This window comes from Zea mays, chromosome 7, assembly GCF_902167145.1.
Source record: "Zea mays cultivar B73 chromosome 7, Zm-B73-REFERENCE-NAM-5.0, whole genome shotgun sequence".
Classification (NCBI taxonomy): domain Eukaryota; kingdom Viridiplantae; phylum Streptophyta; class Magnoliopsida; order Poales; family Poaceae; genus Zea; species Zea mays.
Window position 1 is genome coordinate 159,670,712 of NC_050102.1, and position 26,154 is coordinate 159,696,865.

At 47.3% G+C, this 26,154-nt stretch overlaps 1 protein-coding gene across 1 annotated transcript; it reads right to left on the reverse strand.

Moving 5' to 3' along the window:
• Positions 1–3,830: 3,830 nt before the first annotated feature.
• On the reverse strand, positions 3,831–25,876 carry LOC100217019 (uncharacterized). Its single transcript, NM_001143394.1, has 13 exons — positions 25,782–25,876; positions 25,518–25,655; positions 23,938–24,025; positions 23,770–23,846; positions 23,353–23,392; positions 14,140–14,206; positions 6,279–6,364; positions 5,671–5,752; positions 5,304–5,360; positions 4,933–4,971; positions 4,753–4,823; positions 4,301–4,354; positions 3,831–4,205 (listed from the first exon to the last, which is right to left on the reverse strand). The coding sequence occupies exons 1-13, from the start codon at positions 25,843–25,845 to the stop codon at positions 4,133–4,135; spliced, it is 936 nt and encodes a 311-aa protein (NP_001136866.1). The 5' UTR covers positions 25,846–25,876; the 3' UTR covers positions 3,831–4,132.
• Positions 25,877–26,154: the final 278 nt, after the last annotated feature.

The window sequence follows — 26,154 nt, forward strand, 5'->3', positions numbered from 1 at the left end:
GTATGTAGGACATAATAGGTCAGAGGACACTTGCCTTCATCAGGTTGTTGCTCAGGAAGATCTTCGGCAACACACTCAGGAACCACGGGCTGCTCGTTGTCTAAATAAAGCAATCATACATTCAATACATTTAGAAAGTACAAATGAACAGCACACCAAACATGTACAATCAAGTATATACTAGCTTGACAAGACATTATGAACATAAAAAGGCAGACCTAAATGTTAAGGTTTAATATAATTAAAGGTCAGAGATTCCTTAGATATTATGGACTATTTAGTTTAGTGCCACTAATTTTAGTGAGACACAAAATTATAACATGGATCAATTCATGCATAACATTTAACTAATCTCACAAAATTAAACATCTAAGTACCATTAGCATTTCCTTTTTATTTATTTTATTAAACAAATACATTATTACTTAAACTTAACCTTTAGTTTAGGCATAAAATTAAAGTGCACAAACTGTGGTTGATTATAATTTATTTGTACAGAGAATATTTCTATGAGAATTTTGCAATTTGAACCACTAAATTTGAAGTTCATATGAAAAAGATGTAAAATAAACAAGTTTTGAAGTTTGAAATATGAAATTAAGCCTAATTCTATGATTATTTAAAAGGTCAGGGGTTGTTTAAAAGAAAACAGGGGTCTGCGCTAAAACTTAGGACGGCGGGTTGATTTTCTAAAAACTGGGGGGTTTTAAGCAAAAGTACACGTGAAGGGGTATCGGACGATCTCAACCATCAGATCGTAGATCAACAGCCAGGATTAGATCCGCGGACGCGCGCGTGCAGCAAGCGCTGATAGGCGGGGACAGGGCGTTAGCGACCAGAGGACAAGGCGGGCTGACCAGCCGGGCCCAGCGCCAGGGGGCGCAGGCGCTGACTGGCGGGCCCAAGGACAGGGCACGCGGGCACGAATCGGTACCCGGTGATCTTGACCATGCGATCAGGATCGAACGGTGAAGATCAACGTCGGGTAGGTTTTACGGTTGCGGGCGGCGCCGCTCCTGCCCCTCGGCGGTGAAGTCGACGGAGACGAGAGGAACGGGCATTGCAGGACTCTAGGAGCTTGGGGAAGGCCTCAGGCGCGATCAGGGCGACCTGGCGAACTCAGTCCCGGGCGCAATACCGGCGCGGGGGCACCAGAGAGCGTGGAACACGGCGAGGCGGTCTAACGGCGGCGCGGATCAACTCCGGCGAGGAATTGCGCGGGCATTATGGCAGTAACGGACGAATTAAGTGCATAGGGAGATTGCTCACCTCGAGTGCGAACTCAGGAGCGCCAGGGAAACGGCGGGGATGCGGTGAAGCCTCGGGTCGACGGTGGCGGACTCTGGCTGCACGGGAAAACACTCTGGTGAGCGCGGACCGGGCAAACCAGGGGAAGAAGGCGAACCAAGGGGTGTCCCGAGTTGCTGACGGCGAGGTGGAACTCCCCGAGGCAACAGACGCGACGGGGACTCAACGACGGTCGTGGAACGGGCGGCAGGCTTCGATGAACGACGGCGGAGTTGCCTGGTTGCGCGCGCAGGGCGGGAGAGGGAGCGAGAGAGCTCAGCTGAGGGCGCAAATGAGCAGGGGGAAGTGGGCGAGCGGGGTGCGGGCTCTAAAGGGGCGAGGGAGTGAGGAGGTGGCCGGAGAACGTGCGGACGTGGGCGCGTCCACGGCGGGGGCATGGGCGAGAGGTTAGGGACGGGGGACCTGACGGGTGGGGTCTGTGGAGCAGTGAGAGGGGATCCGCGAACGGGCGGTCAACACTGACGGAAAGGGTCCACCGGGCAGCGGGAGAGCACGAGCGCGAGGGAATCGGCGCCGACAGATCGGCCCCACTAGCAGCGAGCGGGAGAGAGAGGGGGGAGAAGAACGTAGGCGCGAGCGGTTGCTGACAGATGGGGTCCATCTGTCAGGCGACGCGGGCACGCGCGCGGCCTGGCTGGGCCGAGCTGGGCCGACTGGGCTGAAAATGCCTTTTCTTTTTCCAGGGAATTTTAATTGCTTTTCTATTTATTTTCTCTAGGGTTTTCAATTCAAATTCAAATCAAGTTTCAAATTCAAACCAATTCAAACATGTGCAACAGTTCAAAGAATATTTGGAGCTCAGCATGATGCAACATTTCATGACTCATATTGTTTTGACAAAATAAAATAATTAATCCCTCACTAATTAAGCTAATTCTACCAAAAAGAAAAGGAGAGAGAAACTAGAGAGAAGAGAAACACCTGAATTTGGTTGGTAATTAGAAATAAATTTTATACCCCAAATTCAGGGTGTTACAGGCCCATGGGCCAGTTGCTCGACCAGGCGGCAAGGCGCACGGCGGGACGCTAGCGCGCTGCGGGCTGACGGGGGACCGGCGGGACCGGGCTCGCTGGTCAGCGGCCTAGGACAAACGCGGGTGTGGTGAAGCGCGGAGGCCACGCGGACGGGCGGGGTCCGCCTGTCGGTGACCCAGAGAGGGGGAAGGAGGGGGCGGCGCGGGGAGGCTGATAGTGGGGCCCGGGTGTCGGGTTCGCCGTCTACCTCCCGCCTGTGCATGGCGCGAGCGTCGTGGCCGAGGTCGGCAGTGCACATGAGGAGGGGGAAATATGGGGCGGCGACGGATGGTCGGAGGACCCCGGCATGGCGGCGCAACGCCGCCGAGCCAGGGCAGCGGTGGTTGGGCGAGGAGGCGTGGGCCGCCTTCCTCAGCGTGCGTGCGCACCGGGCGGAGGGGGTGATTTTGTAGGAGGGGGAAGGCGAGGGTGAGGCTGACAGATGGGGCCACGCGGGTTTAAACTCCCGCACTCCCACTGACGAGCGGGGTCCACAGAGCGGCTCCGGGGCGCTGCGGTTGCGCACGCGATGCGGCCGACAAGCGAGGCCCATGGGGCAGAGGGAGAGGGCGTGCGTGGGCAAGTGGGGTGACACTGACAGAGCGAGCCCAGCTGCCAGCTAGAGATGGGAGGGGAAGTGGGCGCGCGCGGAGTGGGCTGATTGGGCCGAGGGGGAGGGGTTTCGAGGCTTGTTTTCCTTTTTCTTTTGTTTCTGATTATTAGGGTGTTTGAATGCAATAGAGCTAATAGTTAGTGGCTAAAATTAGTTGAGACATCCAAACACCCTAGCTAATAGTTTAACTATTAGCTATTTTTGGTAAATTAGTTAATAGTTAGTTAGTTATTTGTTAGCTAGCTAATTCCACTAACATTTTTTAGCCAACTAACTATTATTTCTAGTGCATTCAAACACCCACTATGTTTTTATTTCCTTTTATTTTCTCTTTCGGACTCATATTTAAATATGCCACAAACTCAAATTAGAACACATCAAGCATATGCATCTAACAAAAGTAAAGTTTATGATTCAGCATGATGCAACATTTCATATTTCCATGGAGTTTTGCCTACTAGAGTATAATTACATTTCCAAATAAAATAACCACCCTCTACTATAGGAAAGAGAAAAAGAAATGGGAGAGAGAAAAAGAGAGGTAACACATAAATTTAGTGGATATCAGAGAAGAAATTTTATACTCCAAATTCAAGGTGTTACGGTATTATAGAAGCTCGAGTCCATGTGTAAGTCAAACAGTCCTATAACCCACCTCAATAATTTGATGAAGTTTTATGATAAAGCTAGAAAATCGAAACTAAAATTATTAAAGCGAAGCTCTTCCAAATAGAACTTTAACCTCCTTCAATCTAACTCTAACCGAACAAGCCCGAACGGTGAGCGGTACACGTACCTGAACACTATCTACGGTGGAACCGAACAAAATGGAAAACTGTTTGTCCTGTAATCATTGCCCCTGGATCTCATACCGTTTACATATGCATTATCATTTCTAAACCAAACATCACCTAAATTCATGGGATTAGCCATTCACAAATGTCACAGCATATCCAACTTGGCATCTGCTGTCCAGAATACGTTACATCACAATTCCAGTCGCACTAGTCACCAAAGATTGACAGTTATGGACATCACAAGTACACATTCAACTTCCCACGTTATTTTTGGTTTCAAGATTTTTCAGCATACAATAAGATCTCCTTTTCTCATTCCTGTGATCATCTCCCATTGAAATTCTTTATACCTGGCACAGCTCGACATTTGATTTATTCCCTCCTTGTTCTGGTTTCTTGATCATATCAATGGATTCCTATTGACATCTTTGTACAGCAAGTATCTCGTCCTGGTCTTACCAAGGGCAGCATACCTGGAACATTACGGTTTATGACAACAGGGGTGAGCTAGCTAGAAACAACCAAGTCAGTAGATGTCAAACACGACGGTGACATACACAACACTTACCACTGAGGAACAAACGGTGCCATCCAAATGGTATCCCCAGCTTGCACGGGATACCTGCGTAGTCAAGAAGTGGTCTTCAGAATTTATTGGGATCGAATATAATATGTAAACAAAAGTTAACTTCAAAAGGGAAAAAAAGGAACACGTGCAGTTTGTCCATATAATTAGTAAATCATAGCAAAGAATACACTAAAAAGCTATATGCATAATTGCATACACATAATTTTGCATATGAAACACACATATCATTTTATGTTTAATGAGGTAAATGGGTAGGTAATCTCTGTACCTCATGTCTTCTAGAAGTTATATCACTGTGATACACATAATATTATACGGAATATTTTTCTATACAAAACATAGGCTGCTATTCCAAGATTGCACAAGGTTAAAAACTTAACATGAAGAAAATAAAACTAAAACAAAAGGAGGATTTCAAACTAATTCCTTACCAACTCTCTCCCAGTCGGTATATTCCTTGCCCCTCTAAAAGAAGAAGTCCATGTTGATTATAATGAACCTCCTGGTAGAAATAAAAGAAGCTTCAGGAACAGATGTATCGGATAGTGCCACAATGCGGCAACACCACTACACCAGTAGTTAATAGCCCAAACACCTCGAATTCTACAAACCTTTACATTGAGATATTCGCCTGGTTGAAAGTCCATTATCTGCATATGAGAGAAAAATATTATATAATGCTCGTCATATGAGCTAAAAGAAAAGGGCAACAAACTTTCAGGCCCTTCCAAATAACATGTTTAACTCAGCAATCAGTATCATCACTACCCAACTACCAGGTGCATTACAAAGGACATTTTTGTTCAACACCACTCCCTGATATGGAAATCTTCTTATCTTGTTTACAGATGAAATTGAGTAATTTATATACAGCTAAGAGTTTAAAAAAAATGCTTGAGTTGCTGCATGTCATGTGCCTGTCTTAAGCATAATAATGTGGGATACATTGAGTAAATAATGAGCATAAAGTGACCAAACGCACATGGATATTAAAGTCATAGGACAGAGAAGTCGGTAGCAGCTTCCTTAGTTGAAATACCTATTTAAGAAACAAGATACAACAAATTACATCAGCACTGAGGACTTGCGATTATGACAGCTAAAATAACTAACATGGTCAGAGCGAGACAAGATTGTAAGCTGTCAGTGAAAGCAGCCATTACTTTTTAAAAAAAAGTGAAAGCAGCAGTAAATGTGTTTGAATACCCTGATTCTAAAAGAAAAGGAAACAAATTTGATTATGCCACTTGATGTGCATGGTATGAAAAACGAGCCTCCTAAGTGGTAGGAAGTCCAAGTATTTTGGGTGCATAGAGTAGATGATGATCACAGATATAACGCTATTGTACCTCTCCCGGGGTTTCGAGAAGGGGTTGCTTATCTGTTGAACCCACAATTAGATCAGGATGGGAATCCTCAATGGCATTGTACCTAAGGGAATAGAATTGAGAAAGGTCTTCCGTGTAATTAGTTTTATTAAAAAAAACTGAAGTGCTAACTGAAAAGTTTCTGCATCTTAGTTAAACAAATATAACACTCCTAACCGAAGAGAAGAGCAACAGACAGCATATGCTTTAGATTTTTATTAGTTCTCCTAAAGTCCAATCATTTCTATAACAAACTTAATCCAAATCTTGAAGATTTCAGTACATTTTTTTTCTCAAACAATGTAGGAGAGCTGCATATCATTCCATTAAAGAAAAAAAGAACAGAGGAGAGGCAATGCCTGCTCCTACCAGCCCAACATAGTTACATTCGTACCACAACCTAGGTTACAACAACCATGATCTCACACCAGCCTAAGTGTCCAACACAGGTGACTGAACCAGCAATTGATGAAGTAATTAGACAGATGAACAAGAGGATTTCAGCAGTTATATAAATAGAAGTGGTAACAAGCAATCAAATTTCTACAGTTATACATCAGCAAAACTGTAGCAGCTCCATGAAATTGTACCTCCTCTCAAATATTACAAGAGTGGTTGGTTCATCTGAGATCATAGAATGCTTTGTGTTTGCAGGAAGATATCCATAAGAATCCACCTGCACTTATTTACTAAGCCACATCAGTGCAGAATCAGCAGAACTTATGCAGAGTGGGTAACAAGGAAAGGAATAAGTTCCAGAAATAATCAAAGGGGGGCAAACCCAGTGCCAGATGCTCCCACATGAGTGGTGTCTGGAGATGGGATATACCAAGGCAAGTACTGCCACCCCCCCTCCCCGCAAATGCGGAGAGGCTTCTTCGAACCCGCAAGCTAGTGACTTAGTGATACAGCTCTCACCATTGCACCAAGCCTGCCCTTCAAGTTCTAGAAATAATCAATATTGTAAAAAAAATTAAAGCACGAGAACACAAATTTAAGAAAGCTATGAATTTGAATATTTACAATCTCATAGGTATCTCTTAAAAAACTGATAGTTTGCATCAGCCTTGGATTTCCACATCTCTTTTCTCAAACATGCAGGAGAGCTACATATCATTATATTAAGAACAAGAATAAGAGTCTAGGCGACTCAAACAACCCCTTAGGTCATGGACTTCGGCATCTAAAACATATGTAGGACTAATTACATGATGTTGTAAGTTACGACATCCTATGCCAAAAAGAAAAGGCAAACCAGGAGCAAAAAAAAACAGTTACTTATAGAATTGTACATCAACTGAGGACATTGTTGGATACTCTTCCTTGGTACTCCCTTTGTTTGAAATTATTTTTTTTTTTTCTCGAATACGCAGGAGAACTGCGCATCATTATATTAAGTAGAGAGAAGGTCTAAAGAAGACCAAGAACAACAGCTATACAAAAGAAAATAAAGGAGAAAAAGGAAGAAAAAGAAAGAACAAAAAAACAAGTGAACCAAGCCCCTAAATTAAGGCCACAGCCTTCTCAGAGCCTTAGCACCTGCCATCTCCCAAAGCCTGGCATCCTCCTGGATCTGTTGCAGAACTGCATTCGAATTTGGGGAGACACCATCAAAAACACAAGCATTTCTGTGCTTCCAGATCCACCAAGCCACGAGAATAACCAATGTGTTGAACCCTTTCCTGTGCAAAGATGGCACAAGATCTTCAGCCATACTCCACCAATCCTGGAAAATTGATGTCTCCAGCCCTGGTGCCACAAGCTGCAGCCCCACTTTGCATAAGATCTGCCACCATAAATTCCTGGAGAAGACACAAGAGACCAAAATGTGCTGGATTGTCTCCTCCTGCTGATCACATAGAACGCATTTCACCGGGTGGTCAAGACCTCTACGAGCTAGACGGTCCGCTGTCCAGCATCTATTAAGGGAAGCAAGCCAAATGAAGAATTTGCACTTAGGGGGCGCCCAACTCTTCCATATCCTTTTACCTGGCTCAAATTCCATAGAACCAGCCAAAAAACGTTGGTAGGCTGTTTTAGCAGAGTACTCCCCTGAAGCACCTGGAAGCCAACGGAAAGCATCAGGTACTCCAGGTTGCAAATGAATATCCTGAGTTAAATCCCAAATTATTAAGAAATCAACAATCACTTCTGCCGGTAAGCTGCCAGAGATGTCACCAACCCAACTGTTGTCCCTGAGAGCTTGCTGAACTGTTTTCCTTTTTCTCACTCGAATTGGAACTCTATTTAACAGGGAAGGGGCAATTTCTGAGATACATTGGCCATGCAACCAGCGGTCAGTCCAAAACAGTGTACCACCCCCATCCCCTACTATGGAGCAAACTGAGGCTGAGAACATGGCAGTAACATTAGGATGGACTTGCACATCAAACTCAGCCCAAGGCCTGTCTGGTTGAGTTTTCTTGAGCCACAGCCACCTCAGATTCAAAGCCCAACCAAGAATTTCAAGATTGTGAATTCCCAAACCCCCCATACTTAGGGGTTTACAGACCTTATTCCACCCCACAAGGCAATGACCACCTCTAACATCTTTTCTGCCCTTCCACAAAAAGCCCCTTCTGATTTTGTCGATAGCCTTGACCACCCATTTAGGGCAGGGAATCGCAATAAGGTGATAAATAGGGATGGCAGTGAGGACAGATCTGACAAGTGTTAATCTTCCAGCTTGGTTCATTAAAGGAGCCTTCCAGCCTGGCAGCTTATTAGCAACTTTATCAATAACTTCCAAAAACGCACTTCTAGGCATTTTCTTAACAGAAAGAGGAAGCCCCAAATATTTGCAAGGAAATCCAACAATGTTGCAAGGGAATAAGGATTGTGCCTCATCAACACATAGATCATTACATTGGATAGGAGTCATGCTGCATTTACTGACATTGGTTTTAAGACCAGAGGCCTCCCCAAAAATCCTTAGAACCTCCTTGATCAGTGTGATCTCTTTTCTGCTAGGCTGTAGGAAAAGTACAACATCATCAGCATACAGGGAAATCCGTTGACCCTTTCCATGTCTTAATACAGGCAGCAACAGACCCCTTTCCTGTGCCTTTAAAATAAGTGAATCCAAGGTATCCATCACTAGGATGAAAAGCATAGGGGACAAGGGGTCCCCCTGTCTAAGCCCTCTATGATGCTTGATAATCTTCCCAGGTTCCCCATTCACAAGTACTCTTGTTGAAGAAGAGTACAACAATTTGGAAATGATGCTGCACCAAACAGGACCAAAACCCAAATGCCTGAAAATTTCAAACAAGAAGGACCAGGAAACCGAATCAAAAGCTTTTCCAATATCCAATTTCAGCAGGATACGGGGCACCTTTTGCCTATGAATAGCCCTTGCAGTCTGCTGAACTGAAATAAAATTCTCATGGATGCTTCTCCCCTTCACAAACGCACTTTGATTTTTTGACACCAGCACAGGAAGCCTTGGTGCAAGTCTGGTGGCCAACAGCTTAGTTATAATTTTTGCAAAACTGTGAATCAGACTTATTGGCCTGAAATCTTTAACTTCCAAAGCCTCCTTCTTTTTAGGTAGTAAGGTCACATAAGCTGAATTAAGGAGATGCAAATTAGAAATATCCCCATGAAGCAATCTGTTAATAGCTGTCATAAGATCACCTTTAATAACTGGCCAAGCCTTTTTATAGAATCTCCCAGTATAGCCATCAGGCCTAGGGGCTTTGTCAGATGGCAGTGACTTGATAGTATTCCAGACCTCCTCCTCACTGAAATTATGATCTAGATCAAGTAAATTCAAGGCCGGCCTATGGAAGGCATCTAGATTTAGAGTAGAGTCCCTGCAATGAACTGTCCCAAGAAGATGATTATAGAAATCCCACACTGCCTCTTTTTTATCTTCCTGCTCGAACAATAATCTGTCCCCGACCTTCAACTTCCCAATGAAGTTTTTTCTCTTCTTATACCTGGCGTGTTGATGAAAATATGAGGTATTGGCGTCACCCTCTTTCAGCCACAGTAAACCACTCCTCAGACGGGCTACAGTTCTCTCCAAGGATGCCAATGCCAAAATATGATGTTTTAATTTACGACGAAACCATTCTTCAGCGGGGGACAGACTTCTAGAATCCCTCTCAATTTCGAGCCTGTGAAGAATTTCTTTGGCCATAAGGAGTTGCTGATTAATATTGCCCACTTTTCTATGACTCCAGGCCTGCAATTGCTTAGATAATCTCTGCAGCTTGGCAGCGAAAATCTGCAGGGGACAAACTGCACCCACAGGCTGGGACCAAGAGCACTCAACAACCTCCAAGAAACCCTCCAATCTGGTCCAAAAACTCTCAAAATGGAATCTCCTTTTTCCTTGGGTGAGCTCATTCAGACCCAATAAAAGAGGGCAGTGATCTGAAATTAAAGAGGCAGAGCTTTGAAGAACACAATTAGGGAAATCATCATCCCAGTCTGTTGTACAGAAGACCCGATCCAGGCGAACAAGAGTAGGGTTAGCCCGATCATTTGACCAAGTATATTTTCTACCCAACAGAGGTAACTCCTTTAATTGCAGATCATTAAGCAGCCGCCTAAACCTTCCCATCATTGCCCTGTTCAGATTATCATTGTTCTTATCACCTGCCTGATATATAAGATTGAAATCACCGCCAATCATCCAAGGGCCAATGCATGCAGAACGGATCAGCTGAAGTTCCTGCAGAAATTGTATTTTGAGATCATCTGACTGGGGGCCGTAAACCCCAGTGAGCCACCACGCTGATCTCCCTTCTTGCTGAAATTGCGCTGAAACTGAAAAATTGTCAATCCTTGTCTGAAAAACCTTGCACACAGAGCTCTTCCAAGCCAACAGGATACCACCACAAGTACCAGCCGCAGACAGAACCAATGATTCATCAAATTCATTGCCTAATAAGGATAGAAGCATAAAGCGGGAGATGGAGACTTTCTTTGTTTCTTGCAAACAAACAATGTCTGGTCTAGTATCATTTATCATGGTGCGCACCACATCTCTCCTAGCTTTCTGATTGAGTCCCCTAACGTTCCAAAATAGAATTTTCGAAGGATCCATAAAACTAAAGAACAACAACAACCAACAAAAAACTGTCTTACACAAGATCAGCTGGAGAAAACCCAGATATAGCGGGCAATTCAGCATCCGGAGCTGGGTCATCCGGGACAGTCCACCCGAACAAAGCAGCCAGCGCCTTTATGTGAGAATCCGAAGGTCTACTGCTGAACAATCTTCCATATTCTTCCAGGGTTTCCCAGCCAAGAGCCTGCTGATCCGACACAATTTTCAGCCTTTTCATGATGTCCACTTGAATCTGCCTTCCGGAAGTGTTGAACTTTTTTTGTTTTGCCAAGCGACAACTGCGTCGGGGAATAAAATCAGGAGGCATCAGCCTAGCCGACTGTCGTCTCTGTGGCACCGGCGGAGGCAGCAGACACTCCACCTTCTCTGTAACGGAAGCCACAAAGGACTGAATGGGGGCATCATCAGATCCCAGGTCCGGAATTAATTCAATGTGGTGATCCACTGAAGGTGCCAAAACTCGTGGACAATCACTCTGCCGTCTGCGGTATACTTTCAAGGTTGTTACTTTGGTTGCCACAGCGGGCGGCGCATCAAGACGGGGCGAGACTGTCCCAGACGGTCCCAGCGACTCAGCTGCCGAAAACTGAGGCGAGGCCAGTCTGAACAGACTCAGCGGCCCGACTTCACCATTCCCAGCCACCATTTCATGGGGCGAGCCTGGCAAATCCGCTTTCAGCGGCCCATTGATCATGCAAGGGGGCGAAAACGGCTCACCAAGACCCAGCGACCCATCAACTGTATTCCCAGCCGAGACAAAATTGTTGCCTTGAACCACTTGATGAGGCGAGACTGGCATATTAGCTTTCAGCGGCCCATCGCACATGCGTAGGGGCGAAAGCGTCAGACCCAGTCCCAGCGACCCAACAGGAGATTCCGCCTCTTCAAGGGTGCACTGTGAAACATTGGAGCAAACTGGCCCAACAGTAACCAGCGGCTCATGAAACTGGTACGGAAGTTGAAGAGCTAGTCCAGGCTGGAAGCCATTACACACTGAATTAACCAGCCCAGCGCACCCCCCCAGCACCTCTTTGGGTGTCGAGTCACCCACCACTGCCGACGGAAAACGGCAAGCCAGCGGAACAGACTCCTCCCCTCCGGTTCCCAAGACTGTCTGCAGATCTTCCCCTCCGGTTCCCAAGACAGCCTGTAGATCTTCCTCCTCTGCGCCAGCGGCTGCAGCAGCCAGAACGTTTCCCGAAGCGCCCCCCCCAGCATCACCCCTTGGAGGTTGCGGACCTAGCCTCCGCTGGATGGGGCCCCGCCTGAGATCATCTGAATGTGAATGTGAACGTCGAGATGAAGAAAACTGCCGTTGGCTATCACCACCCTTGTCCAGCACGTCATCATCTGGAGGAGGGGAAGGAGGAGGGGAATCTCCCACGGGCCTGTCCACCGGAACAACCACCACCTCCACACTGTAAGAAAGACACCGCTGTTCATGCCCGCCAAAACTTGGTTCCACAACAATGAGATCCATGGCCCTTTGAAGTTCATCCGGATTACGGCACCAGGCCCTCAACAAGAATGAGGAAAAATCCTTCTGCAACAAGGCCTCCGAAAACACCTCCGTAACCAAACAGGAATCCCCCAACAGCCTCTCCACTGTGGAGCGACTCCAAGTATGTGCCGGCAATCCACGTACTTCCACATCAACCAGACACGGCAAAACGGAGGCCGAGGCATGGGCAAACCGCGTCCAACGCTTGAATTGCAAGCTGAAACGAGGTCCACGAAACACTTGACCTCCATTGAGGACCCTGGTGGCTGTGCGTTCATCAGGGAGGAACAGGATGAAATCCTCCGGCTTGGAATGATGGATCACCATGTCATCTTCAGCAATCTGGAAAAAACGCGCCACCTCCTCAATGACCTCCCTACCCAGCACCTTCGGCCTTGTCCCGACGATCGTAACGAACAAAGCACGCCGCAGCTCAACTTCCATCCTGGCCACATCCTCTGAAAAATCGAGTACGCAAGAAGGCTTAGGCAAAACACCAGCAGGTGCACTCGAGTCCAACAGCATCTGACGAGGGCCTGCGACTGCCTCAGACCCAGAAGAAGGCACAGCATGCACGCTGCCCAATCCACCTCTCCCCCTCCTCCTCTTCCTCTTCTTGAACTGCGTGGCAATATCACCTTCCTGCATGGCCGCTCCCTGCAGCTCCTCCAGAGGCGGTGGAGAGAGCCTTCTCCAAACCTGTCGCCGAAGCGCCGGAGGACGAGGCACTTCCCGCGCAGAAACGCCCGCCGCAACGTGGAGGCGCTGCCACACCGAGGGGCGCGCACCTCCAGCAGGCCGAGATGGGCAACGAGCTGCCCGGTGACCGAGCCGGAGGCACCTGAAGCACCGGCAAGGTCCCCGACACCTAGCAGCACGGTGGAAGGTTGAAAGGCAGTTGTAGCATTTGCCCCGGAGGTCCACGTGAACACCGCCCCGAGGCAAACGTTGAACCTTCCGAGAACGCCTATGCACCACCACTTGCCATCCTTCCCCGCCTTGACGATCCTGCGTAGCCGAAGGAAGGGCCCCCACGCATGGGCGGGCAGACGAACGAGGAACGTCAGCACAACCCCGCCCCGAAAGAACTGCCGCACGATAAGACACCGGTGTTGGAGAAGGAGCAGCGCCAACGTCCCTGCGAGGGTCTTCCCGACAGGAACCTTCAGAAGAAGAGGAGGTGTCACTCCATCTCTGGAGCTTAGAGCGGCCACCCAGGACTGCAGGGATAGGACGGGGGAAGCCTCCCGGCGCGGGACATGCGAGAGAAATGTGGGTGGTCGCCGGTCCTGGAATAGAAACCGACGAGGGGCTAAGTGGAAGTGCAGGGTTAGGGGTGTGGTTGCCGCCGGGAGGCCGAGAGGTGGGAGATGACATAGTAGAGATCTCCACAAGGACAAGTTCTTCAGGAATATATGATGGAGACTGTTTGAAATTATAAAACATTTTGACTTTTTTAGATACATTGCTTCTACTATGTATCTAGACATAATGTATATCTAAATGCATAGCAAAAATATATGTATCTAGAAAAACCAAAACATCTTATAATTTGAAATGAAGTAACATAGTGAATGGTCGTAAACACTAAAGTAACATTTTCCAGAAACAGAAGATGCAAGCAAAAAAAAAACTTTTGCACTAAAGCTGAATAGGTTCATCCTTATAACATTGTGCAGCATAAAATTATGCATAAACAAACCAGAAACTATGCCCTTATAGCCTCATGAATCCATCATGTAAGGGAAGTAGTATGCTTTCGAACCCCAATGCTTAGAGATGTGTGTATGAGAATTGAGTCATAGATATACATACTTTGATTAAAGATTTAGAAAGAAGGGAAAAAAAGAGCACTCTGATAAAGCCTTACCAGCAGAGAATGGATAGTTCCAGTCCCCACAGTCAATGAAATGCTCCCTTGTAGTACAAAAACAAACCTAGAAAGTCGTTCACAATAAGGGCAGTGGAAACCTCAATAAAAAGGGAATGGTGACAATTCCAAGCCAAACTAAGAGCTGGATACTGCCAGAATGAAACATTTAACTTGGTGTGCACAGCACTTGTTGTTTAGAGTGATCCATTTCTTGCACTCTTAAAAAGGCAGTAGTTACATGTATGCATTATTATAGAAAGGTATTGGGGAAATCACCATGCACCCATTGTGGAGTGGGGGTGTGTCATGGGGCGGCAGCCCAGAGCATGGAGGCCCATAGGGATAGACTCAGGATTAGGATTAGTGGATAAAGATTAGATTAGATTGAGTTAGTTACTTGGGATTCGATTAGATAAGATTGAGTTAGTTACTTGGGGGCCAAGTCTTCCTATATATATAAAGATGGGCGGTACCTCCTTAAGGAGGAATCAATCAATGAAGAAGAATTAGTCCCAGATCTCTCTAATAGTCTAGTCCCCCCCCCAAACAACCCAACACATCCAACCTAGTCACCATCATCCAATCCCTTGCAGCAACGGTGGAATCCCTCAAGCTTTCGGTCGCCGAACTCCAGCAGGACCGCCGAACCGAGTCCTCTGCCCTGGGCGGGAAGGGACAGCACACCGACGATCATCACCAGGATCGACCTCCGCGGTTCCAGAAGTTGGACTTCCCAAAGTATGATGGCAAAACTGATCCATGGGTGTTCCTTAATCGATGTGAGTCCTACTTCCATCAACAGTGCATCATCGACGAGGAACGCATGTGGATGGCCTCCTACAACCAAGACAACGTCGCCCAGCTGTGGTTCATCCAAATACAACAAGATGAGGGCACTCCATCATGGCGCCGCTTCTCCGAACTCCTGAACTTGCATTTGGACCCTCCTGCGTTCAAACCCGCTCGGTGCCAGGGCAGATCTGGACCAGGCCCGATCTGATATCCTCCAGCTCCGTGATCTACTCGCGGCAAAGGTGGAGTCTGACCGCTGATCAGCGGCGGCAACGCGGCTACAGGCAACGGCTTGCCGTCTTCAGGCTGCGGCACACGGCTTTCTGGTGCGGCGTCAAGCACGGCAAGCAGCAGCGCGGCTGCAGGCAGCGACTTGTCGTCTTCAGGTTACGACACGTGGCTTCCTGGCGCGGCGTCAGGCATGACAAGCGGCAACGCAACTGGAGGTTGTGGTCCGTCGTTCCCTGGCATAGCGACTTGCATCGATATTGCGTGTTGAACAACACACGACACATGGGGAGGCAAGGCCTTCAGCAGGGTTGGCCGATCCTCCACTCCAGTTCACCATCATGATCCATAGCCATGTGGACAACAAGAACATGTCTGGTTGGGTGGCGTTGTCTCCACTGGAACTCGCAGCAGCTCCGGTCGTAGGACTGGTGAGCTGCCACGTCTTGACCTTTGCAGCCTGGACGAGGTTGTTCCCATGGGATCCAGGGGGGACCAACCTTGGCATATGTTAGGATCTTTATTTTATTTGCAAATAAATTAAAGCCGAGATGTAAAAGGCTTCCAGTTAGGGTTGCACTTTCACGTGCATATCAAGTTAGACAGCAAGGTTGTTGCCATGCACCCCATTACAGCTCGAGGACAAGCTGTCTTTGAAGGGTGGGGGGATGTCATGGGGCGGCAGCCCAGAGCATGGAGGCCAATAGGGATAGGCTCAGGATTAGGATTAGTGGATAAAGATTAGATTAGATAAGATTGAGTTAGTTACTTGGGATTAGATTAGATAAGATTGAGTTAGTTACTTGAGATTAGATGTTGCTTGAGATTAGATTAGATAATATTGAGTCAGTTACTTGGGGGCCAAGTCTTCCTATCTGTATAAAGATGGGTGGTACCTCAAGGAGGAATCAATCAATGAAGAAGAATTAGTCCCAGATCTCTCTAATAGTCTAGTCCCCCCAAGCCGACTCCACTCGACTATCTTCCAGACGTTGTTTATCCCCCTATGAACTAGGATTCATAATAGGGTGCCTTTCATTTATATAGTCATGTACAAGAAATACAATTGTGATACAAGTTAGTGTAAACTATAGAATAATCCTAATATCCACCCGCAATCATAGCGGTAGGATCACAAAAGCACAGACTGTCCGAAAGTCAGAAAACAATTGTATATGGAGACCCTTGGTCCGGAAGTCAAAAGAACACAGACTTGTCCCAGAGCAACCTTCTCGCGAACAAAATGAATGTTGATTTCAATATGCTTTGTGTGATATTGGTAGACAGGGTTGGCTGTCATGTAGACAACACTGACATTGTTGCAGTTGACAATCATTGCCAAAGGAACCGAGATGTGCAGCTCCTAGAGGAGTTGCCACAAATAGCAGCATTCGACCATTACATGGGCCATGGCATGGTATTCCATCTCAACACTAGAGAGAGACCATGGTCTGGCGTTGGGAGGGCCAAGAGCCCAAGACACCAGGTTGTCACCAAGGAAGACACAAAAGCTGAAGGTGGAGCGACGTGTGTTGAAACAGCCCCAGTCGACATCGGAGTATGCGGTGAAGTTGACGGAGCCAGTGGCGAGGTGAATACCCATGGAGAGAGACGTATCGCATGACGCACTTGACCAGTGCGAAGTGAGGTTCACGCAAACCGTGCATAAATAAGCAGACCTACTGATCGGCATAGGCCAAGTCAGGCCGCGTCAGAGTAAGGTACTTGAGCGCACCAAGGCTTTGATTCTCAGAGGGGTCGACAATTGGTGCGTCGGTGGTGTCAGACAACTTGGTCCACGCATCCACAAGCGTGGCGGTAGGGTGGCATTCCGACATGCCAGCATGCTGGAGGAGGTCGATGGCACACATATGTTTCGATAAGAACAGACTAGGGATGTTGCATTGTCACAGAGATGCCAAGGAAGTGGTGTAGGTCGTCGAGATCTGTCATGGCAAACTCCGAGTTAGGACGACTCTGAGGACGATGTTGACGTAGAGGAGCATGTAGGTAACACGATCTCTACCTTTGTAGACAAAGAGAAGCGTCAAACATGGACGCAATGAAGTCGATGGTACAGATGTACTTGGCGATGCGATAGTTCCATGTCTAAGGAGCCTAGAGCCTATACAAGGACTTCTGAAGGAGGTGAATGTAGTAGGGTGTGGCGAGCCCATGAAGCCAGACAGTTGATGGCAGTAGACGATCTCCTCAAGGTGGCCATGGATGAATGCATTCCTGCCATCAAGCTTATGAATGGCCACGCACGCGAGGCAACGATGCAGAGAACAGTGCAAATCAAGGCTATTTTGATAATCGAGTTGAACATCTCGTCGCACTCGATGCCGGCTTGCTATGAGAGGTCGCAGGCGACACAACACGCCTTATGTCGGGCTAGGGAGCCGTCAGAGTGGAACTTGTGTTAGAACAACCACTTGCCCGTGACAACATTGGCATAAGACGGTCCAAGCAGTGATACCCTTTGTAAGAGAAGAGATAGCTAAGGAACACACACGTTGTCAAACGAGGGGAAAGTTTGTGGGGTGTCGTGGCACAGAGATTTGGATAGCAGAGGCAATCGAACATACGGAGAGGAGTAACCCGAGAGCTTCTTATGCAGGATGTGATAAGAAATGGAGTGGTGGATGGAGGTAGAGGAACAATTGACGAGACGAAGGTGGCAACGACCAGGGCTTTGACCCAATATGGTGGTGGCATGGACACATGGAGCATCAAGGTACGGACGGAGTTGTTAATGCCTTGATGGTGTGGAGAATGGGTTCAACTTTACCATTTTGTTGAGAGATGTGTGGGCACAAAAGACGCAAAACAATGTCATGGTTAGAGAGGAATGTGGTGGTGGCATGGTTGACAAACTCAGTGCCATTGCCAACCTGAAAAGAATTTGGTGTGGCGATGCGTATGAGCATAAGCAATAAACTCAACAATATGGCAATGTACATCAGATTTGTGGCATAAATGGAAGGGCCAACACAAATGAGTGTAATCATCAAGCAACATGAGATAATATTTAAACCTTTATTGAGTACTGGAGATGTCCATACATCACAATGAATCACCTCAAAGGGAGCAGTAGTAATGGAGGTAAAACTGTTGAAGGGAAGTTGTGTTGTGTGCTTGCCAAGTTGGCAGGCATGACATTGCTTATTATAAGAGATGACTGGCATGTCCTTGATTGTTGCGAGGGTAGAAGGACCGAAATGGCCAAGGCCATGGTGCCATAGTGGACGGCAAGGTTGCAACTATAGGATGGCGATGAAAAGATGGTGTAGATGTCCTTGCAACCATTGCAATTTGCAACAAAGAATCACACGCCCCGTCTGCTAGTCCTTAACAGAAAAACCCATAGCTTAAAACCCAATAGAACGAGAATTGTCACGAGTGAACTACCGAACAAAAAGAAGCTTTCACACAAGAGAAAGAGCAAAGAGAAAATTATTTTTTATCGAACGTGCAGGAGAACTGTGCATCTTATATAAAAGAGAGGAAGAAAAGCCTTACAAAAGGGTGTATCTTGTTGAGCTAGTTCCCCAAGGATCTTACACACACCCGTAGGACATTACAAACCAAAACCAAAACTTGACCCGACCTCGCTAAGAGCTACAACTAAGCTTAGGCTCTTTAGCTCTTCAGCTCTTTTCATAGTCCAGCTAATACACTCATCCAGGAACCTTCTAAAAATTCTAGATAATGAGGGGGGACTCCCCATCAAACAATGCTCTGTTTCTCTGGATCCATAGATACCAAGCTCCCAGGATGATCAAAGAGTTAAGCCCCTTTTTCCCGGTCTTGGAAACCATGAGGCTCACCCTTCTCCACAATTCTGCAAAAGACTCCTCGTCAATTGTAGGAGTGAGGTGTCTCAAGCCAAAAGCAGCAAGAATTTTGTGCCAAAATTGTCGAGCAAAGATGCAAGCGGTAATGAGGTGTTGACTTGTCTCCTGGGCTTGATCACACATGGGGCAAACATCCGGGTGAGGCATCCCCCTCTTTTCCAACCTATCAGTTGTCTAACATTTGTTCCTAATTGCCAGTTGTCAGGTATCAAAATTAGGGGTACCCAGATTATGCCCCTAAGCATACCCAACACCCGAGTACCAGGGAATCATAAGGCAAAAAACGCGCTTCCCGAGGTCACGCAGGGTCGAATCACAATTCACCGGAGACCCCGCTTACCGGCTACCCAAAATTACGCCTCGTCTGAGCCCATCCTAGGGCAAAGGTTGTGCCCGCATGGATCCTCGACTCACCCGAGGGGCCCCCTTTGACGAGAAGTGAAAACCCGCCTCGCACGAGGGCATCTCGGGCGAAGGCCCAGCCTCGAGTCTGGCCTCGGCCAAAGTTCTCAAGAACCACAAAACGTGCGCATTAAATGTGACTGGTACGAACACCTGCTCCGCCAATGACGTTGCAGTCAACAAAGGAGGATGGGACCACAGTCAAATCTACTTTCATCGCCCACGATGACGCACGCCCGGGAATACCAGACACTGTTCCCCCGCTCTGATTACTATTTTCAACAACTCCGGACAGGACACACGATGACTAGGCATAGCCTTAGCCTCGGGAGGAAACTCTGCCTCGCTTGAGATCGACCTTGGCCTCGGCCTCGAGAGTAAACCTCGTCTCGCCCGAGCTCAGTCTCGGCCAACTGCCCTAGTAGTGGCGCATTAAATGCCACCAACTCCCCGCGAATCCCGCAGGAGACCACTCCGACTACTGTTCTAGCCACTCCCAGCATGACTGTGTGCCCATGCACGGACCCGACCTCGGCCTCGGGAGAAGTCTTTGTCTCGCCTGAGCATGGCCTCGACCAACAACATCAACAGAAGAACACCCGACGTCATCAACCCTTCCACAAAAACCGCTGACAACGGGATGGCTACAGAAACCATAAGGTTGGTGTCAAGTCTGCTTTACACCATTCCGCATGACACACGGGCCTAATTACCATGCACTTTTCACCATATTGATCGCTATTTCAACCACTATGGCTCAGACGTCTCGTCCATAAGATGGGCTCGGGTACGCATCCGAGCGCTCGACCCTGGCCATCCCTGCTTGGTCAAAATACGGGATACAGGAACCAGACATCCTACTCCTGATCAAAGGCAACAGCCAGGATAGGGGCCATCCCGGCTGCCATACTGCTACAGGGGCTCGGGTTCACCCCCTCCCAACACTACGACAACTCTTGTACTCCTGGGCTCCCTCCTTGCGGCTATAAAAGGCGGAGTCCAGGGTCCCCAAGGGAGAGAGGACAACACTTCATCGTTTGCCCTCCACTTTCGATATTGGCACTAGCCTCAATCACTCACAGAGACTTGGGATCCACTCCCTCTCTCGACCAGCTTGTACCCCCTACTACGAGCACCTAGGTGCAAAATAATATAAGTCTCATCCCCCTCGCTGGAAGTAGGGCCTTCTATTGCCCGAACTAGGATAAATCTTGTGTCTTCTTGCATCACCCATCTGGACCAGGGCACGTAGCACAAATACACTAGTTGGTTAGGACCCTCGAGTCAAAACACTGACACCAGCCAAAGGAAGAACTTGCATTTTGGAGGGGCCCGGGTCTTCCATAATCTCTTCCAAGGCTCAAAAATAGTAGAGCCAAGAAATAAGACATTGTAACAGGATTTAGAAGAAAATAGCCCCGAGGCTTCATGCCTCCATACATGGAGGTCAAGATCCTGAGAAAGATGCACCTCTCCTAGAGCATCCCATAAGAGAAGATATTGTTGAATTCCAATCAGAGATAGGGGGGTCTTGTCGGTGTTTGGAGCCCGACCGCACACCCAGGGTTACCCCTCGCGGTGCTTTTGGGTAGGACAATGTTGTCGACTGTAACTCAATGGTTCGTGCTAGATGCACGAGAGAAGGACAGGCAATTTTCTACAGGTTCGAGCCGCTTGGAGAGGCGTAATACCCTACTTACTGGTATGGATCTTTATGTGGTGGGTTACAAGTGAAGTCTCCTGAATGGAGAAAAGCTAGTGAGATAGGTAGATGGTCGATGGAAATGATGGGGTACCCCCTAGGCCTTATATACTCGACCGTGGGGCACTACATGCGTATATGAGGATTATGTGTATCCTAAATAATAGTGAACCGACTGAACTGATCTTCCTACAATCTTGCTGACTTATCCCTAATCCGCCCCGATATTCAAGGGCGCCGTACGCGGGAAAGTCGGGTCGACGCTACGGATAGCGCACGAGTCTGACGAGTTGCCTGGGCCTGAGTCTGCTTCTTTCTCGGGTCGGCCCACTCCACCAGTAGTTCTGACCCGGCCCACGAAGGGATGGCCTTGCGAGGTAACTAGCCCAAAGCCCCGCACGAGGCCTTCTTGCCTTCTAGTGGACCCGGGGGATATCTGTCCCCCACAGGTCTTGATATTATCTATCCATTGCCTGTTCACCAGGGCCTAGGCCACTGTCATAGTGGTAAGAGCTCTTTTATAAACCTTGGGCACCACTTCTGGAGCAAGCTCTCTGGTGGAGCAACCATTAAGCCATTTGCTTGTCCAGAATAAGGTATTAGTGTCATTTCCAACATGAGAGATCAGCGAGGCTGCAAAAAGAGAAAATTATTAAGGCAGAATGTAGTATTGGAAGTCAACAAGATGGAGGTGTCACGATAGGAAATGGAATTGGTGTTACCATTGCGACCATAATGTAGAAATCGAAGTGAGGTAAGCAGGAAAGAAGTATACCATCCGATGATGACATGTGTGTAGTGGCGCTGGTGTCGAGGACCCAAGGGTTGGAACCCTGGAGTGCCATCGAATTTAGGGCGGCGATGAGGCCAGCCCGATTCCAACAGATGTTGCCCTGCTAGGGAGCAGCAAGCAGAGGGGCGGTGACATTGAATAATTGAGAAGGCGCAAAGGCGGTCTTGTACCGACGAGTAGGCACCAAGCACACCGAGGACATCTGCAACACCCTACGTGGGTTGCAACACCAAGGGACGTCGTTGTGGCTATTGGTCGCCTCAAGGGGTGAAGCAGATACAAGGTCCAACGAGTCGAGGGGAGCAGCGACCACTTCCCTAGAACTAACCAATGCCGTTGTTGTCGTGGTCCTTCCTATTATTGCGGGAATCGTCGCCGGCACGTAGCAGGTTGCCTAGGACATGACCTTGCCCTCATTGGCAAGATAGAGTTCCTTGAGAACTAGTTTCTCATGAGCGGTGGCAAAGTCAGGCAACAAATCAGAGTTGATGATGTTGTCAGCGGTGCTGGAGAAGCAAATGTTGAGGCTGCGCAGTAGATTGAGGACGAGCTGCGAGTCGAGGATGGTGTGGCCGACATCACGAAGTGCATCGGTGGTAGCCATCATCTTCCTCGGTACTCATCGATGGAGAGGTTACCCTAAGTCATGGTCTCATGGAGTATAACTTGTGACTAAGGAAGACGGTGCGGGGACCTTGTTTGCCTAGAAGAGACCCGTGATCGTTGTCCAAAGTCGGCACGCGATCTAATCGGTCGGCGACAACGGAGCTACCGAGCTAAGGAGACAATTGTGGACGCATGAATGAGTGGTCGCCCACGACGAGTCATTGGGATACGATGTCGTCGTGCCATCACCATGCGGGCAAGGTCGAATTTGCCGCACAAGGAGAAGAAGAAGGCCGACCATCAGGTGAAGTTAGGGTGCTTCGACTTGAGGATGATCGGCAGTGGGACTTGACGGCATATGGGGGGATGTTGAATGTCAGTGCGAAATCCGATCTAGAGGAGGAATTGGAGAGGGTGCTAGAGGTCGACTCTGTCGTCTTGCTAGGGGATGGGAAGATGTCGACGACGTGACTAGGGTTCAGAGGAGGGTTAGGAGAGAAGCATTCTGAGTAGTTGAATGATGTGGGAGCAGTCTGAGTAGTTGGACAGTGTGGCAACAGAAGGAGCGCCGCAGCCGAGACATGTCGGCGACGAGATGAAGCGGGCACAACCCAAGGGTAGGTGGCACTAGTGTTTGGGTGGGTGGGACAATACCTAGGCCCAAGTCTTTGATACTATGTAGAAAGGTATTGGGCAAATAACCACAAACCTATTGGGGGTGGCTTTCATATATATAACCATGTACAAGTGTTACACTTGTGGTGCTAGTGTAGACTATACAATAATCCTAACAATTATTGTTGTTCTAACTAGTTAGTTAAGGGACCAACCTTTCAACATCTTTCGGTGGTAGGGCTGATTTTGAACCATCTGCACCCCACAAACAATACTTCAAAATATGTAATTATCCAACAACTACTCGTTTCAGTAATAATTAAAAATAACACATACTAATCTAAAGAAATAGAACCACATGTTTTAATTTATTCCTAGCCACTTCAATGATGTGGTAGGAAACAAAAATCTAGCTTTATAGAAGCAGAAAATCATATATGAGCGCAATGAAAACTTGTTGAATAATAATGAGATCAAATCATATCGAACTATGTGCAACATGACTACGAACTAGAAAATATTACTACCAGGTCTTGTCATATAAGTCCCCAAAAAGGAATACATAAGAAAACATGCAAATATAACTGTTTATATTTCTATCTATGGTTTTGCAAATGGGACAAACAACATACCTTGCATGTTTGCTAGATACATAATGAAGTGTGCACCAATAGCTGGACTGATCAAATATGCTCCTACTGTATTGATCCTAAACAGAGGGTAAATGTAACATGCATGACGTTAGGCATTAGCATAGCTTTAGAAAGGAATAAAAATTTGTAAATGAAAGGAAGTCGTACCAATCAGGCAAAGGACTGAATACATGACTCTCTGGTGTTATTAAAGCATGATCCCTTTTGAAAACACTACGTGTGAAGCCAGGTAAATCTAGAGTTCCAAAAAAAGGATCATCATCAGACGGAATAATGATAATAGGAATTAGGAGCACCAATATTTGTGGAAACAACAAGACTTAGCTTATAAGACATAAACACTGAAGCACAAATGTAGATAAGCAAACAAGCTTTCGGTCAGATATGCAGATTACAGAATTATTAGAAAAAGATATCTGATTATTATGACTGCTTAGCAAGAGGCAGGTAATGCCAAATATTTTCATATCACTAATTAATCTATTTATAGGTTATAACAATGGAAGATGAGAACTGGCATTTCTAGAACGCTGGCGCTGGCGGATCCAGCAACCCTAGCCACCTGACTGGGCTCCTTGGCATTCAAGTCGACTAGGTCGAATCATAGAGTCTAACCCTCTTCTTAGCCCATTAAATTATTTGAGCTCCTAAGAACCCTTGGGTTCTCATGTAGACGTTAGCATATTTGAGCCAACTCATTTCATCTGCATGGAAAGAAAAAAAACTTAAAGTATATAGTATAAGACCACCAATTGGATGCCAGTTACAACCATGTTATTACCATATAAACTAGGACTAGTTAGTTATCCATACTTCATATGACACAAACAGACATAAGCTGCAGTGGTGGAGGTGCTCAGCTTCGTTCCCCATAGCCAGGGTTCGAATCCCCCCACCCCCATCTTTTGACGTCGTATGCGAATTTTGCGCGGGGAGCGCAGGAAACGGGGAATTTTGGGCGCGCATGGGGAGAGGGGACGACGCACGAAGATATTCACGCTTTAAAGGTGTAGCAGATGTGATATAAGTCCAAGAAACACCATGGTTATTGTAAGCAGGGGCAGAGCACCATGTGATATCAGTTTAGATATATTCCCTGTCGCATTATGTACACTTGTGTTTCCGATCGCAAAACGCAAGTGGTGCCAACGACGATCAGGCAAATTGATAATCACAACAATTCTCTGTTGGTCTGCCCTGATTCAATCGTCGACCACACAACATAGCCACGATCATCTCAAACTCTTCTTCCATTGTTGTTTATTCAATTTATCCATCATCAATTGATTGTTCCATATTTGTCTTAATGACTTAACAGTGTGCTACATTGAATGAGAGATATCCAAAAGAGTTGATCTTAATTAGAAGATTAAAGACCATTTTAGAAAAGCAAGTGCAACAGGCTAGTTCGTTGCAACTGAAGCTTCATTGTCGCTCAGTGTATGTATTCAAATTACTTGTATCTTTCTATTTATCTTGAATTTTTTATTTTAAATTTATACTTAACAATCACTTCATTATATATTGCTAATCTATGTTATCAATTTTGCCATGCCCTAATTTTTTCCCTATGCCACTGATTGCAAGGCTGCAGTTGTGAATGACCTATAAACCTTGGATTTCAATTTATGAAGCTCACTCCAAGCTCCACGCAGATCAAATATCCACACCACTGGTCACTCCAAAACGAGTGACTCAAGGCTGGTCCTCGGACCTCGATTACGCACCTTGGAGGTGCGCGGGCGCGAGGGTGGGATGGGTGACCTTCCAGTAGAGCGGCTGATCCCCGGAGCACTTGCTGGACGGCTCCGCCGAGCAGAACCCCTCGGCGCCACCTCCGTATCCAGCCGCCGCCGTCGCCGCACCTGCAATCGGATCAAGTGACAGACCGTGTAGTGAGTGAAACAAGAGCGAGGACTGGTCCAGTGGAGACTCGAGTGTGGACGCCACAGTGGCGGCGGAGAGCCCGGCTAGGGTTTTGGCGGCATTACCGCATTGCAGCGACGCCAAGAGAACGAAGAGGAAGAGGGGGCGGAGGCGGTGGATGCGCGTCATGTTGTGCGGAGGAACTGGCAATGCTTTCGGGAGGCAGCGGAGGCGCGGAGTCGGAGATGGCTACAAGGAACGCACAAGGACAAGGTTGGTGGCGGTACTGGTGGCAGTGTGAGGACACTCGTGGTCTCGTGGACAGTGGTTTGGTGGTGGGCCACATGGTGACTTGGATGGCATCGTTCGTTCTTTTTCTGTATTTCTTTTTTAAAAATGCTTGTGATTTTTATAAATGAAGCTGAGGCCACGAGATGAGCACACTCGTGGACAGTGGTTTGGTGGTGGGCCACATGGTGACTTGGATGGCATCGTTCG